The sequence below is a fragment of the Candoia aspera genome, chromosome 6, assembly GCF_035149785.1.
Source record: "Candoia aspera isolate rCanAsp1 chromosome 6, rCanAsp1.hap2, whole genome shotgun sequence".
Taxonomy (NCBI): domain Eukaryota; kingdom Metazoa; phylum Chordata; class Lepidosauria; order Squamata; family Boidae; genus Candoia; species Candoia aspera.
Genome location: NC_086158.1, coordinates 86,187,468 through 86,201,603, shown reverse-complemented (window position 1 = coordinate 86,201,603; position 14,136 = coordinate 86,187,468). Strand labels below are relative to the sequence as shown.

General features: G+C 41.5%; 1 protein-coding gene across 1 annotated transcript; it reads right to left on the bottom strand.

The window, feature by feature from the left end:
• Positions 1-231: 231 nt before the first annotated feature.
• Positions 232-13,772, bottom strand: HIF1AN (hypoxia inducible factor 1 subunit alpha inhibitor). Its single transcript, XM_063307597.1, has 8 exons — positions 13,563-13,772; positions 13,171-13,421; positions 10,923-11,071; positions 8,703-8,848; positions 5,770-5,876; positions 4,175-4,238; positions 2,974-3,084; positions 232-2,049 (listed from the first exon to the last, which is right to left on the bottom strand). The coding sequence occupies exons 1-8, from the start codon at positions 13,746-13,748 to the stop codon at positions 2,005-2,007; spliced, it is 1,059 nt and encodes a 352-aa protein (XP_063163667.1). The 5' UTR covers positions 13,749-13,772; the 3' UTR covers positions 232-2,004.
• Positions 13,773-14,136: the final 364 nt, after the last annotated feature.

The window sequence follows — 14,136 nt, the reverse complement described above, 5'->3', positions numbered from 1 at the left end:
TTGATTAGATAAGCTGGTGCAAAAATATGAGAGTACCTAACTATATACACTAAGATAATAGGTGGGAAAAATCTCACCAGTAGCTACGATGATTTTTTAGCCTACATATAAATCACTTGATCACGGCAACACAATCACAACTGGTTTTCCAAATGAGTTCCAGAATTCAAATGATTGCCTTTCCCACAAGTAGAGGAATACATATCATGCAGAACAAAGGGGAGCCAGTACTTCTGTCATTCAACAATAGTTGTATTTTAAGAACTACACTTCAGAAGATATTATGTATTTCCCACATATTCTCACACATCACAGACACAATTTTCCCCAATAGCAAGACATCCAAAATACAAGTAAAAAAAAAAGGTAACAGTATCTTAAACTATCAGTGCATTGTAAACTAAGCTTCTGCACTACTCAAGTGCAATATTTTCTTTTCCCAAACCAACTATTTAGACATTTTCAAAAGTTACACCTTTGGCAAAAAGAAAAACATATCTGAAGGCTGCATCTGGATCCATCTTCTTCCTTCTAATGAGAGAACAAGGCCTTCTCTATAAGCTCTGTACAACAGCAGAATTCCAACAGCTCCAGTCTTGGGTGTCATTTCACATCAAGGACTAAACACAGGAATTGCTTTGTTTCAGCCAAAAGCAGAATGATTTTATTAATATTACTATTCATCAAGTCCAATTTTGCCCTCTAAAAGCCACCTTCTTCCTGGTCTATATGATAGCATCAGGAACGCTGGTCTGCTGCTGCCTCCCTGTGGCTTGTAGCTACATCCAATCAAAGGCTTCACTCATAACAAAGCTCTGTGGCATTTTCAGGTTCCATTCAAGACACCCACCTTCACAACGGAAACTGAGAAATCCTAGCTTTTGACACTTCTTCAGCTGTTTATAGAATTCACAGTACACAGGAGTGGAGGGAATCCCAAAAACTCAGGTTATGTCTAGATGTTGTCCCAAAACCTAACTATAACCTATCTTGCTGGAAAAAACAGTGATCCCTAAGAGTGCATCTTCAAAACTCTCCATTTCATAGAAAAGTGACTTCATGGCAAATGAAGCAATTTTTCCTTGGTTATCTGGGAGTTATAACTCTTAAAATCTGCACTCCTATCTTAATGAAATACAATTACAAAACCCATACTCACATTTCTTTCCAGATATATGAAAGAGCAAAATGGCAAAAAAAGCATGTTGTTATAGCTTTGCTGCTCTCCTTTCTTCACCAACTGATCTGTCACATAATCTGGCATACAGAAGGCAGAGCGCAATGGATTAGTGTAACCATGCACGGTTAAGTGAAAAATATGACACACGAGTTTTATTGACAAAGGGCACTCGCTATGGCTTGTCCAATTCTATGAACATCCTGAGAGGAAAAAAGTCAATTTGTATACATAGGCATTTTGGCCTAGTTTTATAGAATTAGAAATCAATATATTGTTTATGACAAAATGACATGCTGGATTTAAAAGCTCTTAAGGTCTCCATCACTTATGTCCTTCATTTATCTGTATCCCTCAATGGGCTTTAATTTAAGAAACTGCAATATCAAAGAGAAGGTTGCTTTTAAGAAAATATGCTAATTATAGAGATGAGTTGTTATCCAAGTTGTTTCCTAACACTGAATTATAGAGGGAAAATCAAAATAGCTCCTCTAGGTAATTCTCATGTAGGCCATTACCAAGATCCTATCACAAATAAATATCATCAAGTACCAGGTGCCAACTGTTGTATCTAGACAGGCAGGGAACACAGAGTTACTGGTGACAGATTTTTCCTTAGTAAGGATGAATTATTGTATAAGGTTCGGTGAAGTTGAAAGAGGGATGAATGGAACATTCTGGAGTTCTAGTCATTCCCCTAGACTGGAGCAGAGTGGATCAGAGCTGGACCAGGAATCCGTCTGTTTTTAAGTGCTGCGTGCAATATTAGCGCTTGGTATCTTCCACGTGTGTGTGAAACAGCTCCGATATCCTGCAGAAGCTCAAGATTAGCCATACCGCCCTTTGATCATCATATTCAACAAGGGACCCACCTGCTCAGAGGAAAAACAACAAAACACATTGCTCTATTATCTACAGATCTATTAACAGGCTAGAAGTCATATTAAGTTGCAAAACTATATGCTCAGCCAGAAAAAAATGAACATATTTAATGTTAGCACAGTGTAACTAAACTATTTTAGGGGCTAAATCCTCTTAGAAACTTACAAACTTCAGGAAAATTGCTGCTGATACAATCTGAAGAATACCTAAAGTATTTGCTATAGTAGTAAAGGTAAAGGTTTCCCTTGACATTAAGTCCAGTCGTGTCCGACTCTAGGGGGCGGTGCTCATCTCCGTTTCAAAGCCAAAGAGCCGGCGTTTGTCCGTAGACACTTCCGTGGTCATGTAGCCGGCATGACTAAACGGAACGCCGTTACCTGCCCGCTGAAGCGGTACCTATTGATCTACTCACATCGGCATGTTTTCGAACTGCTAGGTTGGCAGGAGCTGGGACTAGCAACGGGAGCTCACCCCGTCATGTGGATTCAAACCGATGACCTTCCAATCGGCAAGCTCAGCAGCTCAGCGGTTTAACCCGCAACACCACCGCATCCCACATTTGCTATAGTAGCACCTAACATTTTGAATGCTCTATCGCAGCATTTCTCAACCTTGGTAACTTTAAAATATGTGGACTTCAACTTCCAGCACGCTGGCTGCAGAATTCTGGGAGTTGAAGTCCACATATCTTAAAAGTTGCCAAGGTTGGGAAACACTGCTGTATCCCACCCGCCTCCACCACCTCCCCATCACCACCCATTTTCTCTTCCTAAGTGTTGTGTGTTTTGAGGTTTTAAATCCATAACATCTTCAACTATATTAAGCTATTGTTGTACATCTTAATTTCATGCGCTCAAAAGCTGAACAAGCTCAGCCACTTGGTTACTACAACCAGCTTAAGATTCACTCTTTACCTCTTGTGGATTTCCAAGGGCCTCCCCCAACATTTTCTCTATGTTCCTCATTACAGCCACTTTCTGATGAGCCTTTAGGGGGTATTCAATCCTTTTAGGGGTTGGGGCACCCTGGGGGGGCAAGGGAGGAAGAGATCGACAGGTTTACAACAATTCATACTGCTTGAAAAACTCAGATATACCTAACACTAATCAGCAAGAAGCTAACAAAATTCAGGAATGAGAAAAGGTAAGGTGGTATTTTCTTATCTGCCATATAGCATATGTGATATGAAAAAGATGTTTAGGCAACTAACCGGCCAAAAATACTAATTCTAATACTATTAGAAAAATACTAAAAATTCTAATGCTAAAAATTTCTCATTTTTTAAAACAAGAGCATCTCTCTCTAAAGCAGGGTTTCTCAACCAGGGTTTCGTGGAACCATAGGGTTCCACAAGAGGTCACTACGGGTTCCCTGGGAGATCATGATTTATTTAAAAAAATATTTCTAATTCAGGCAACTTCACATTAAAGAGGTAAGTTTCATTCTTTATTTTTAGTTTAAGAACATTGTTAATATTCACAGGCCTACACATGAAACAAATATAATCATTTTGTAACCTATATTTGAGCCTGAATGTGCAGGGGTTCCCAGAAGCCTGAAAAATATTTCAAGGGTTCCTCCAGAGTCAAAATGTTGAGAAGGCTGAATGTCAAGTGGCATCAGGCTAGAAACCAGGAAACCATGAGCTCTAATCCCGCCTTAGGCACAAAGCCAGCTGGCTGACCTTGGGCCAGTCACTCTCTCAGCCCTTGGAAGAAAGCAAGGGCAAGCCACTTGTGAAATCTTGCCAAGAAAACTGCAGGGACTAGTCCAGGCAGTTGCCAAGAGTCAACACTGACTTGAAGGCACATACATACACATCTCTGTAGAAAAGCTAGGACTAAGAGTTCACTATTTCAACCGAAGTATTACAAGCCTCACCAAGGTAATCTCTAAGGTGACACTTAAGAAACCAAGTTAAGAATTCAAGTCAATATTAGCAGCTGATGCAATTCTGACCATTTAAATAATCCTCAGAGAATAACATATATATAGATTTTATGATGCAATAACATTACAGTATCATATTGCACTGTATAATATTTGACAATTAAAACACAACAGTTCATTTATAAAACTTTATGCTGCTATTATGTTAAATTCAAACATGCTTACCTTGTACCAAAAGTTTACAGTGACGGTAATTCCTCCATTCAACAATGACTCAATGTGATGCCACCTATATCAAGCCACAGGAGATAACTCTTTAAAATTCCTAATTTTAAAAAGACTTCAGCATTTCCAATATTAGTTTTACAGTAGTACTCATCTTGTAAAATAACTAAATTGTGATTTAGTTATTTCTTTTATTCTTCATGTTGGGGAAGAAAACTATAGTTTATGATACTTTTTTTCAGTTCTGAGTTACCCAATGAATAAATATCAACTTGTATGCATATATTTATTAGAAAATATATTTAGGAAATGCTTCCCTCCATAAGTAGGGAGCAGACTGAGATCTCTTCAGATAGCGTTAGTCTGAGTTAGAATTTTTACACAGAGCTAAAAGAAAACTACATTTCTCCCAGTTGCCCACAGGCTTCCTGTCAGCTGATTTCTTATTAAATCCTCCAGAGAAGGGCAGGTAGACAAAGATCAATAGCAGACTGAAGAAATAATGAAACTAAGTCTCCTCCCAGGTTAAAGAGGGTCCTTTGCTACATGATTGTGTTTTGTGAACAATTTGGGACAGACCAGTAAACAAAATTGTCTCTTTAGAATCATGTCATCTGTTATGCTTTTTATTCATTTGTAAGTCGTCATTATATGAGATGGGCAGTGAATAAATATGACTGATAGATAAATAGAATGTCATCGCTTGTACAATGGTCCCTAAGTAGCAAAGTTCCCTGCTGGCTAAAGGGCAATATTCCTGCAAAAATTTCAGAATTAAATGACCATGCTATACAGTTAGTCCTCACTTAGTGACCACAATTGGGACCAGCAACTCTGTTGCTAAGCAATATGGTTAAGCAAGATATCACATGACCTCAACAGACTTATGACCTCACTTCCGCCACAGTTGTTAAGCAAATCAGCCATGGTCGTTAAGCAACACATCACATGACCATGACAGGCTTACAACCTCACTTCCACCAGGGTCGTTAAGCAAAACATTACATGACCACAACTTGCAATTTTATTGCTGGCTTCTCCATTGAATCTTCTTGTCGGAAGCCATTGTGAAGCATGCAAATGGTGATCGTAAACGCCCGCTGGTTGCAAAGTGGCTGAATCTCGATCATGTGATCGCAAGAATGCTGTGATGATCATAAGCGCAAGTACCGGTCATAACGTTACTTTTTCAGCGCCACTGTAACTTCAAACAGTCATTAAACAGGGCAGGTGTTAAACAAGGATTACCTGTACCTGTAAGTATAACATTGATAATGGCCTAGACAATTGCTTCATTCAGTTGCTTCCCAAAAACTGTCATGGTGAATGTTTATAAGAACATATAAGGACATGCCCCAAATTTAAATCTCGTGGCAGAAAAAAGGGACCAATATTTTCTGCTTATGAGCAAGTATCAAGGATTATTGCTATTCTTCCAGGAGGCACTACACACAAAAAAAAATATCTATCCTAGCAAGTGAAAAAGACACCAGGCTCAGAGCCTCTGACAGAACCCCGTGTTGCTCAAATTGATTCTGCTTCAGTCACCAATTATACTCGCCCATTCTGTCCCATTCTCATCCTATGAGCATTACCAATACATGGGAATATAAAGCACATCGCCTGGGCCAACTACGGTCTCATAGGCAACTATGTTCTGGAAATTGGGAAACTTCTCATAGTCGGGATTGTCGAAGTCAACCTAGCAGGAGAGAAGAAGGCATCACTGAAGTCACTGGAGACAATATAATGATTCTCCCTGCTGCTTCCCACCCCAGCTACTTCGAAGAAAATGGACATCTATACAAATTTTAACAGGCAGGAAGGGGACTAGAGACAAAAATCACCAACTTCAAAAGCACCGCATTCCACTTCCCACTAGTTACTGGTTATGTGGATTGTGAACAATTATACTCAGCATTCATATTTACTATTTAAGATGTAATCAATCAATGCTGCCAAGCAAAGAAAAGCACAGAGCACATATAATAAAATACCAGATAACTACAGGACACTGATTGGGAGGATTCTGCTGTACAGATTGAAATCAAGATTAAATTCTGTCTTAAGTAATTTAATAACCAAAGTAAATCATTCTTGAGATGTCTGACATAGATTCAAACATTAAGCCCATGACAGTAGCAAGGAAGGACTGTAAATCAGCACAGCTGACAGCTAATATTACTTCCTGGTAAAGTGTAAATTGAATGGAAATGGAAGAGATTATCTATACAGTTGCTCTCAAATATACTCTCCTTTATTGGAGAGTACCCTGATTACTGAGGAACTTGGATGCTGAAACAAACAGCTAGAATACAGTTGTACATGGCATCCACATCCATTGCATAGACTTTTTGAGTGGTTGGTGGAATCCTTAGATGCCAAGCCTGGTTGCTTGGCACTTCAGGGAGAAGGTTCTTAACACTCTCATTATTACAGTTCCAATAAAAGAGATGGAAACACTGGTACATACATGGTGTCTCCCCTAATTTTATTAGTTCATCTGTATGTTCAATTTCAAGACTATGGGCAAATTGCTTGGAAGCTGCAGCTGCTTGCCTCCGTACTTCTTCACTCTTGCCTAACTCTGACTTCAGTGAACACCTGCAGGTGACTGCTGGGTGAATCTGAAGATGGTTGGTTCTTCTACAACAGGAACTGGTATCATTAATATCCTGTTAGAGACAAGTTCTTGGAGAAGGTAGAGACAATTTATCTCCAAACACTTTTGGATGAAGCAAATTATTGGGAACTGGGCCAGATCCCTTCAGCCAAAACCAATATAGCCAACAGCGGAGGATGATGAAATACTCATGATGGGGACAGGTTTCTTACTCCTGATCTAGATCCACTCCAGCTTTAATCTGCATTCCAGGAGGTGATTGGGACTCAATGACCTAAACTGCCCCTTTCAGGCAAGCTTCATATACAGGTAGTCCTCGTTTAGTGACTGCCTCATTTAGCAACCATTCGCAATTATGAAGGTGATGGAAAAGTAACTTTATGACCAAACCTCACATTTACAACCTTTACAGGTCTGTAAAGCAAAGGGAAGCTGAAGTAAGATAGATCATAAGCACAGTCGCTGTTTCACTTAGCAACATCTTCGCTTAATGACCAAGTTGCTGATCCCAATTGTGGTCACTAAATGAGGACTACCTGTATTCAGAGGTACCTATGAGTGCCTATTATCAGCTTTATCAGCTGCAACTGGAAGAGAGAAGGAAAAGGGAACCTGCTGCAGGGAAAGGAAATAAATGGAGTAGATTTTTGTGGAAAATTCTAGCTTCTACTTTCAATTTAAAAATAGGAGGAGGAAGGAGTGTTAGGTATGTTCGCTGCCTTGACCTATTTACAAAAATAATAAAGGCAGGATAACCATTAAATAAATAAATAATAAATAAATAAATTCCAAAAAAGAGTACCTGTGGTGCTACTAAAGGACCCATTTTTACTTCTCTGGAGAAAATCTATCTAGCAGACTCAAGTTTAGTGGAACAAGTAACCCTTCCATTCTGTGAGGGACAGGTTGCCACTTATGTGATGAAAAAGGAAAAAGCAAGCTGCACATATTCTCACCTCACAGGGTTGTTGTTGTGGGGCAAATAGGAGGAGGAAGGAGTACTAGGTATGTTCGCCACCTTGAGTTATTTATAAAAATAATAAAGGCGGGATAAAAATTAAATAAATATTCAGATATACTTTTGCAGAATATATGTAATGACTGGTAAAAAGAATGGCCCTGTTGGCCCAACACAGGCAACCCAGTCATACTCTCCCAAAGATAATTCATTTACTTCTGGGCACTAAAAGTGTACAATTCAGCATAATTAGGTCAGCTGGTAAGTAGTTTTTGCAGCCCCTTCAGTTGCTGAAAAGGAAATTGGGGTGTTGTCACTTCCTGGTCCCCCAACAAGCAACTTTACAAAGAAATCCCTGTTGGAAGGTCCAGTTTGGAACTACTGCAGACAGAATGAAGGGAGCTTATCTGGTCTTCACTCTTTCTAGCACCCTTCCAGTGAGTCAGTAGGAGGAGTCTACAGACAATAGCAACAGAAATGCAAAACCTAAAGAGAACTTTTTGCAGAAACTATCCACAACACTGTCTCAGAAGATAAATAACTAAGTGCTAGTTAATCTCCAGTAAACAGTTTGGATTACCCTTATCACTGGGAGGAGTTATTTTATCCCCAAACAGCCCTGCAGCTGGCTAACAGCCCTGCAGAAGGCTAACACTTCCCTGTCCCCACCCGAACAAAGATTTAGTTGACAACTTTAGTTGCCTGCATTAGGATATTCTTATGACTGAGTTAAATACATCATGTGAACAGGGTAATTTGAAGACTGTGTGTGTGTGTGTGTGTGTGTGTGTGTACTTTAAAACAGATATCATACTTTTAGACTCTTCCTCAGACAGATGGTTAGGGGAAATGCAAAGGTATATAGGAATTTTGTAATAAACTAGCATTAAAAATTATGCTTCATGGTCTTAGGCAAAAAAAGCTATTTGGCCTAATTGTCATCTCACCTGGCTCTGCCGGTCACATGGATGGTGCACAGGATAAGGATAAAGGCATTCAAACTGATCAGGTGAAAACAGAATACATCGTTTGTATCCTTTAATCTGAGCAAAGAAATTCTGCTGTTCATCATAGTGAGCTGGTGTCACATTCCCTGAAAAAGAAAGTCCAAAACAAACTTTTGAAATAATTTTGCAAAATGTAAGCTTTAATTTCTAGCAGGTCTACACCTCAAATTATTGGGGAGGGGTGCACAAACTTCACCCCAGTTGTGGCTCCCCAGCATTGCATCTTATCTTATCCTACAGTTTCCAGCACCCTGGCTGCACTTTTGAAACTGGACCATTTTGCTACAAGGCACCACTGAAGGCTGTTTTTTTTAGTTATGAGGGATTTTATACATGAAGACTTCTTACTCCCATTCCTACCTTTAAGCCTCCCAAGTAAGTAAAAAAAAAAAAAAAGGTGGCCGTGAACGTTCCAGACTACTGCAGGCCCCAACAGTCAAAGATTGTCCACCTCTAAAACCCACTAGGCACAACCAAATTTCTGAGAATATGCTAACCAGGAGATTTTGCAAATTTTGGGCTAGCCAGAAGGGCAGTCAGGAAGGGACTGCAGCATCCTCAGAGCAACAATTCCTAGAAAAGTCAGAGGAATAGTGCATAACCAAAGGGAAGGAGGAGCACCTTCACAGAGTTGGGAAGAGAGACCAGCATCAGACTCACCACTTGGGATAGCGCCTAGGAAAACTGTGTGCTTCTGTCACCACCACCAGGAGCTGCTGCCACCCAGGGAGATGTGTACAGCTCCCAGGCCCAGCCCGGGGACAGCAAACTCGGTGCCTGCCCCTCAGAGGGCATTTGCTCCCAAACCATAGGAGGCCAGGTGGCCTTCCAGCAGTGAGGCTTCAGCAGGAGCTTCCTCCTAATCACCTTGTTTCCAGATGTGGGGAGGACTTCAGATATGCTTTTCAGACACACTTTTTGCAAGAGCCTCTTCCCACAGAAAAGACATCCCCTTCAATTATCATCATTTTTTCCCATACAGGTGGTCCTCGCTTAGCGACAACTGGGACCGGCAACTCCATTGCTAAGTATCATGGTCGGTAAGCAGAAAATCACAACTGTGGTCATTAAGCAAGACATCACATGACCACAACTTGCGATTTTACTTCCACATTCTCCCTAATTCTGCTTGTTGGAAGCTGGTTGGGAAGCATGTAAATGGAAATCACGTGACTGTGGGACACTGTGACAGTCGTAAATGCAAGGACTGGCCACAAAGCTGCTTTTTTACATCATTGTAACTTCTAACGATCGCTAAATAAGGTAGTTGATAAGCAAGGACTACTGTACACAATATAGTAAAATTCCTTGAAATCAAGCACTACTAGAGACTTCATGCGACTTTTATGGGGAAAAAATGCCCCTGCCTTCTTTCAGGACTTTTTGTTTTTGAATTTCCAGTCTCGACTACAACGGTAATATTTCTTCATGGCTCTCCTCCAAATACTAACCAGGCCTGGTGCTGTTTGGCTTTTTCAGATCAGTCAAAGTTATCTCGGTGCTGCCAGCTACCTTGACTATTTATTATACAGGAATTTAAACTATAAACCTGAAATTAGCCATATGCTTATGCTCACTTCCCTTCAAACCACTAGACTACCTGACCTTCATTTTCAATAATAAAAATAATAATTTTAAAAAAGGAGCAGCATGTTCAAAGGTGCCTCTGTCCCTAGATTTTGTCTAATATTTCTATGTATTCCTTCTCTCTGAAACTACAAGCATAATTTGCTTTCATTTTTTAATGTTTTTTTATATAACATGCATATAACATATTTCATATTTTGGAGAACATTCATCATTTTCCTTTTAATTTTTTTTTCTTCAAAAGCATGTATATCCAAACTGCCTGGGATAGTATCTGATCACCAGCACTTAATTTTCATCAAAATTTGGCTCTTGTCCTTTGTCATCCCCCAACTTGACTGCAGCAATTAGTCTTGACAAAAAGCCTCTGGAGTTAATAGGAGGATCTCCCCTTTAGCCTAACTAAATGTTCAGGCAGTTGCAGTAGGTAAGATCACAGCTGGGAAGAAAACATGCTACCCAAAGTCAGTTACCTCACACTGACATTTTATCCACAAGAATTCCTCAACAGGTAGCTCTAGAAGAATATTAAAACAAGACACAGTTACTTGTCCAAAGAGGCAGGTTTGTTACCTTCCATGCCAATCAGTAGCAAATTGGATGTCAGCTGACCCCAGCCTCGCTTCGCCTGTTGTCTGTTGATCCAATTCCAATTAAAGCCCAGGAAATCTACCACAATTTTCCTCCCAACTGTGTCATTTAAGGTCTGTTGGAGATACAACCTGTATGTACCAAAGAGTAAGGAAAAAAGAAATGCAGATGTGGGTGCAAAGCTATAACCAACTAGCTCTTTCATTATCCTTCAAAGTCTGCATCAATTGCATACTTCTTACAGAAATGGTAACAAAACCCAGCTTACAGAGCTGAAAAAAGAATTCTCATGAGTGTTACTTTACCAAAAAATGACTAGTGGTCCTTCGAAAAAGAACAAAACTTTATGTTACTGGGTTCCTGCTTAACTCATCATTCTTAGGTGACCCTAATTTTCTGGACTTCACTGAAATAGATTTGGTCACTAGGATGCAGAAATTATGCTGACCAAAAGTCCAGGGAATCCAACCTGGTAATTCTTCTGGACTTCTCACAGCTGTCAGTATCACTAATCTATACTGGGCAAAGCAGTGCCAGGAGATAATAGGATTTTTTACCTGCTAAGCCCACTGCCCAACTGAAAAAATTGTTCTGATTTAAAAAAAAAAAACTAAATAATGTTTACCTTCAGCAGCAGGAAAGCAACAGAGTTCTGGGCCTACACAGAAGTGTCACTGCCTCCTCCTCTGCCACCACATGAGTGCAGAATATTCCTCAGAAAGGAAAGAAAGAGGACAGGAAGGAACAGCATACAACCAGAGGTCTGCTGCCTTCCAATCTGTCAAAACTGAAACATAAGAAAGGAAACAAGTATGCTTTTACTGCTGGGTAATTTTGCAGGATTTGGAATGGCAGTGCAGAGACACCTGACAGATAAAAAGGCAGTGGAAAATTTTTCTGCACCTGGAATACCAAGGATTGGCACATTGTGGAAAGCAACTACCAGGCTAGTAAACAGCACTGGGAAAACAGAGTGCAATATAGTATTAGAAGGATGTGTTTATGTGAATGTACATTTCACTGTGCTCATACAACACTATTACTTAGATCAGTGTTTCTCAACCCTGGAGACTTGAGGTGTGGACTTCAACTCCCAGAATTCCCCAGCCAGCTTTGCTGGGTTAGATAAAGAGACAGCAGGTACATTAAGCCTGATCAGCGTTAACTTGTGTTAGAGTTGGGAGGAGGTTTTTTTGTTTGTGTGCATGGGTGATGACTTAGCATGTTGCATGAACTCAGCCTGCTTGGTTAATCTATGGCCTAGTGTCTTACGCACTACATCAGACTGTTGTGTGAACACACCACTGTCCTTTTTTGGAGAAATGTTCACGAGAGGGTGAAAAAATCTAGGGCCACATTATAGTTCCAATATCTGCTATGAAATATATGCAATAAAAAGTCAATCACAAAATGAATACTAATAGGAATATCCCCACAGATATAACATCCAGTGAGTAAACAAACTATTTCAATTTCACTCACTGCACACAGAATAACTTTCTTTTAGGATAGAAAGATTACAATGTAAAGAATAGCAAAATAGCCACGCATCACAAGGCATAGATAATATGAAAGAAAGATAGTATGACACATACTCTCATGCCATTATGAATTGTATAAATGTTCTTCTTCTCTGTTAAACAAGCTCTGTCTTCAATGAAATAAGCTACGTATAAATTACACGAAATGTTCCTTTTCACTGTACGTGAATGTTATTTCCTTCAATGAAACAAGCTTTCCTTATGAACTGCTCAGATCCAAGGTTCATTTTGTGAAGGACTTCCTCAAAAATAAATTTTAATAGTTCAAATTGTTCTCTTCTATAGTATTTCAGTGGAGCTTGAAAAATACTATCGTATTCACTCCTTTATCTTGTTTGATTTATAACATCTTGCCATTTCAATTTACAAGCCATTTTCTTAGAAGAGATTTGGGAAGTTCAGCTTGCTCCACTCCCCAGTGAGTCAGGCACGGCACCCACACCATTCCTTTGGTTTCCAAAAGGTTCAAAACTGGTAACACTGACCATAAGGCCCTTCTGGTTCAGCTATTTGAGGCTGCATCACTGCAGGTTCCTTTCCTCCCTGGAGGGCTAGTTCCTAAGAGTCCTCAGGAGGAGATATTAAACTCCTTTGCCAAGCACGGAGCCTAACAAATAAAGCCAGAAGCAAATCCCACCTTGGCTCCTTGTCCCCCGACCACCCGGTGACCACCAGGTGTTAAGTGTTACCTTTCTCCGCTTCCCTGCTGCTCGATTTCCTGGAGCTGCGCCACAAAATCTCTGAACTTCATCTCCTCTCTGCTGGACTTCGGTTTGAAGTTCTTCACGTTTGCCATCTTCTTCTCATCGTAGTACAGAAACTTGTGGGTGCTGGCTCGGTACACCGAGAAGTCCCCGCTCCCAATGTTCTCCTGAAGGTAATCCAGGTCCCACTTCAGGGCGGGATAGACCAGATTGGTGTCGGTGAGCACCACCGGCTCCTGGAAGCAAACACAGAGCGGAGGTCACGCGAGAGCCCGCGGAAAGGCGAGGACGGACGGAACGCGGCCCCCCGGCACCAGCCTCGCGCGACGGGGAGGCGGCTCGAGCCCCCCAGCCCCGAGACAGCGTCCTCCCGTCACCTCGTTCTCCAGTAGCTCCTCGGCGCGAGGGTCTCCGTGGCGCAGCCGGGCAATGGGCCGCGTCGCGAAGCTGTAGTGCCGGAACTGCGCCTCGCTCCACCCACGCAGCTCCTCCGCCTCCGCCGCCGCCTGCGGAGAGGTGGAAGCCTCCGCAGCTGCGGAGCGAGACGCGGAGGCCTCTTCCATCGCTACCGGAAGTAGCGCCGCCTCCGATGCTGCCGCGCGCGGAACCCGAAGAGACGCGTATCCGATCCAGGCGCGGCGGACCGGAACCTCTGGAGCGGGCTCCTCCAGAGTTGTCCGCTCTAGGAAACGAGAGCTGAGGATGTTCGGCGCCCCCTCGCGATGCTCTTCCTGAGCATCGGGTTGTCCGGGCGTGCTAGCGCCGTGATGGGCGGCTGCTGGAAAAGGACCCTTTGGAATGGAGATAGCCTGCCAGGAGCGCTGGCCCGATGGAGTCAGATTAGGGAACGCGCTACCTTTGCGCCCACCGTCCAATCCCAGAATGTCACGCCTCTTTCTTCAGAAATCTGTCCAGGCGCCCCAAGCTTTCCCTGCATTTGTGATCTTTCTT

Coding starts and splice junctions, on each gene's coding strand:
- HIF1AN (XM_063307597.1), bottom strand. CDS start 13,748: ATGGAAGAGGCCTCCGCGTCTCGCTCCGCAGCTGCGGAGGCTTCCACC. Junction 11,072..13,170: donor CAGCAGGGAAGCGGAGAAAG/GTAACACTTAAC, acceptor TGGTACATACAG/GTTGTATCTCCAACAGACCT. Junction 3,085..4,174: donor CTGTAAACTTTTGGTACAAG/GTAAGCATGTTT, acceptor TTGCCCCCCCAG/GGTGCCCCAACCCCTAAAAG.